This window comes from Saccopteryx bilineata, chromosome 1 (assembly GCF_036850765.1).
Source record: "Saccopteryx bilineata isolate mSacBil1 chromosome 1, mSacBil1_pri_phased_curated, whole genome shotgun sequence".
Classification (NCBI taxonomy): Eukaryota; Metazoa; Chordata; class Mammalia; order Chiroptera; family Emballonuridae; genus Saccopteryx; species Saccopteryx bilineata.
In genome coordinates this window covers 44,730,592-44,734,467 of record NC_089490.1, presented here as the reverse complement: position 1 = coordinate 44,734,467, position 3,876 = coordinate 44,730,592, and the positions used below count along the sequence as shown (strand labels likewise).

At 45.7% G+C, this 3,876-nt stretch overlaps 1 protein-coding gene across 1 annotated transcript; it reads left to right on the top strand.

Annotated features, from left to right (window-relative positions):
- Positions 1 to 364: 364 nt before the first annotated feature.
- On the top strand, positions 365 to 694 carry LOC136319205 (putative uncharacterized protein encoded by LINC00472). Its single transcript, XM_066252575.1, has one exon. It carries the CDS (start codon positions 365 to 367, stop codon positions 692 to 694), a length of 330 nt encoding a protein of 109 aa, XP_066108672.1.
- The last annotated feature ends 3,182 nt before the right edge of the window (positions 695 to 3,876 follow it).

The window sequence follows — 3,876 nt, the reverse complement described above, 5'->3', positions numbered from 1 at the left end:
CCCGAGGCCGGTCCCGGTTTTCCTCGGGTGGTGGCCGTTGGGAGACAGCATCTGTCAACGCTCGCCCCTCCTCCTCTCCTCCTTCGGCCGGGCCGGGCTCCGCCGGTGGGGGACGCGGGACCCGGCGTGGCGAGCCCATCAGCTGTCAGGCGAGCGGCGGAGCGCCCCGAGGGCGGCGAGAGACACACAAAGACCCCGGTGAGCGGCGGCGGCGGCGGCGAAAAGGGGGTGGCAATTTCGGGACAACTCTCGGCCGCGCCCGCTCGTGCCGCCGCCCCCGCCGCCGGGGCTGGGTCCGAGGCCGCGGAGACAATGCGGCCGGGCTCGGTGCCGGCGGCCGCGCTCCCCCGGCGGCCACTTGACGATGCCCCCGCTCGCCCGGCCCCCTCCCGGCCGGTTCGGCCCCGCCCGGGAAAGAGGCGCCCCCTCGCCCTCGCGGCCGGTGAAGGAAGTCGGTCCGCGGACGCCGAGCCGGGCAACTTGCGAGCCGGGAAAAGTTTGCGGCGCCTCCGCGGGGCGGCGCGGCCCGCCCCTGGCGTCCGCGGTCACCGCCGGTGACTTTCTGGACTCGCCGGCAGCCCGGGCCGCGGCGCGGACGGCGGGGACTGCAGGGAGGGCCGGAGCGGTCCGAGGGCGCCCGTGCCTGCGGCTGCGGGTAAATTGTCTTCGGACGCGACGAGCTTATGTGGTTTGAGGCACCTAGGCTTGGGGAGAGACGTGCGGAGAGCCTTTAATACTTTTTAGAGCAGGCGGGGAGAACAAATAAAAGTGCGAGGGCTTAAGAGGCGCTGACATGCCACTGACTCCCGAACCGTCGCCGTGGGAACCCTTCAGGACCCGGGGCTTCCGAGGGCCTGCGCGGGAGGGTGGGGGGTGGGGGTGGAAAAATGAGAAGGTCGCGCCCCAGCCCTGCCTGCAACTAACTGGCTCTGCTTGACCTTGGACAAATGACTTAACCACTTAGATATCCTCATGGGTGATATATGAGGCTAGACTCAGAGATACATGTCTTCGCTTTTTAAAAATACATCTGGGTTTGAGATTTTCCTTGGGCCTCAACGAGATTACAGGAGTTGTGTACACGTGCCTGGATTCGCCTTTCATTCTACTGAGAAGTAACTTTTAAGTCTGATGTTTTCAAACAGTATTCCAAGAATTTTTTTTTTTTCAGTGAAAAAAATAAATGAGCCATTATTTATTTTTAAAATGCTTCTCAATAGCTGTCTACTTTTCTGCCCCAATTAAAGTTCTAGGGGCCGGGGTCAGGCCTGGAAACAGAGAACCAAGCTTGAAGGTGAAGTGACAGGTAGCCTCAAGCGATCCCTTCATCAATTCTGGACTCAGTTTAGGGGGAGAACATATATTTAATTACATTATTATACATAGGAGAGAGTAAAAAGGGCAGGTGTTTTTTCCTTGTTATTTTTTCTGTATTGCTTCTTTCTAGTGAAAACTTGGGGCGGGGGTGGGGAGCAGTAGGGGATGGGGTTCTAACTTCTGACAGAGAAGGAAAATTATAACCAAAGTAAATCTTAAACTAATGTAAATCTTCCTTACAGGAACAGTAACCCATAATGCAAGTACATCTTGATATAATTTTAATGAAGGATTGAAAATAGCTGCTGTGTTCAGTTTTACTGACGGCCAAGATGGCTCACTTACATAATCTTTGTTGGGATGTGTTAGTGGCATGTATAATTTTGATAAATTATTAATGTTAAAGCTTTGGACTGGTAATAGTTTTGAAATGTCATCACAGGTTGTGTTGTAATACAATAGAGTGTTAATTTTTGGTTTTGATAACTTGCATTTATTTCCATGAAAAGTGAAAGCAGACATTTTTTCCTAACCAAAATTTTCTTAAATATTAAACATCTACTTGTCAGCACTGAATACAAAGGAAATTATTTTGTTCTCATATATATAAGTTCCCCCAGTTTTCCCGCCACTCCTGAGAGTGCTTTCTAGATGGCAAGTGCTCCACTGGGCATTTTATCTTCTCATGGAACTTATAACAACAAAAGGTGATTATTTTCCCCAAAAAAATGTAAGTGCATAAATATATTCAACAAATATTTGCTGAATAAAAGTTGTAGTGCTCAGATAAAAATAATTTAAAATATATTTTTGGCCCAGCCTTAAAGAGAATTATTATCATGCTTTAGGGGAAAGAAAGAGGGTATCAAAAAATGAACTGGCAGAAAAAGTGAGCTTAATTCTAGTATCTAGCCTGAAAGTTTACAGCTTAAAATAAGGATTCAGATTTGAAAAGAGACAAAGAATTGTTAAGGTTTCTGAAACCTGGAAAGATAGGCAGTCGATTTAACATAACACCTATTATGACCTAGCTTTCTTTGAAGAGCACAACCTTAGGAAGGTATGTTTCTTAAATAATCAATAGCTGTTTGCATTGTGACTAAATGGCCTAATCATACCATAATATTTCACTTCAGACTTAGATGATTTTTAAACTTGTTTTTAAAATAGCATGAAATAAGCCTTTCAATGCAGTTGCATAAAGGAAAATGTATCTTTGAAATCAACTAAATTTGCAGTGGGAAAATTATCTTCAATCTTACACCAAATATAAAATAATCACTGAAAATAGCATCTTGCCAAGAAAGCCTTCACTAGACAAGCAGTATGTGTGAAGAGATCCTTTATGGACTGCATCATTCGTATTTTGTTTTTCCCAAGGGATCTGTCTGTCTAGTGATATCAGAAAGTAAGCCCTGAACATTTGTAAGCCTGGAAACCTCTGGAAAGTCTAACGGCCTTATTTAAAAGTGACCATTCAACCTAGAACCTAGCATTGATATTTGAACAAATGAACTTTGTAGAATATGTGTTCTCTTCAGAGCAGGTGTGCTGGTTAGTTAGCCTTGTAGGGGATTAGAGCAGTGGATCTAAGAGTGTGCTCCTTGGACCACCTGTATCAGGATCTTCTGTAGTACTTTCAAAACTTCAGACTATTGAGTACCTTCCTACATGTAAAGAATCAGAATCTCTGTTAGCAGAACCTAGAATCTCTATTTGTAACAAAATTCTGCTAAATCACACTAAATCTTAAGAAATAGTGTTAGAACTTTCTTGCCAATGTTTAATGGTGACTGTTGCTTTAATCTAAGAGCATTATAAAAAAGCATTCTGAGATGCTTGCTGCCCTGATCACTACCCCTCCAGCACCAGACATGTTGACTTCATCTGTTAGTTGGGCCCTATGACCAGGGACCCCCTCGTGAACTGCTTCTGCAAACAAACCAAGACACCACCTACAAGCAGAGTTACGGCTGCTTTGGGCACAAGACTCTTGTGACCCCCTCCTACTGTGGGACACTGTCACCACCACCCTTAGCCTGTGTGTGATTTGTCGGAGTGGCAGTGCCAGCCACCACCACCTCTTTACGAGGAAGATAAGGTTTCAAGCAAATAAGTGGGAATTGATCTCAAGGTACAGAAGGCCTGAGAGAGAGCTAGAATGCTGAATGGAAAGCCATCTCCTCAACATAGTTCAACACTTAACATTTGAAGATTTAAGTCCTAAATCTGATAATTTGGCTAAAATACTTTTACTTTCTAGTATGTGGCTGAACCCAAACCCCTTGCCCCCTGTTGTCAAAACTTCCGACTACAAACATATAATGGATCCTATAACCTTTATCTGTATTCATAAAATCCCTGACATATAAGTGAAGACTTTCTTGTTTATTGAAATAGAAGAGTTTAGGAGAGAGGTTCAAAGCATAGGCTGAGGCGTCCACTACACCTGATTAAATCCTTCCTTTGCCATTTATTACCTAGATGATGTGGAGCTGCATCCTTGACCCTCTAACATTTCACCCCTACTTGGAAAATGAGGATAACAGTACTTGTCTC

Coding starts and splice junctions, on each gene's coding strand:
- LOC136319205 (XM_066252575.1), top strand. CDS start 365: ATGCCCCCGCTCGCCCGGCCCCCTCCCGGCCGGTTCGGCCCCGCCCGG.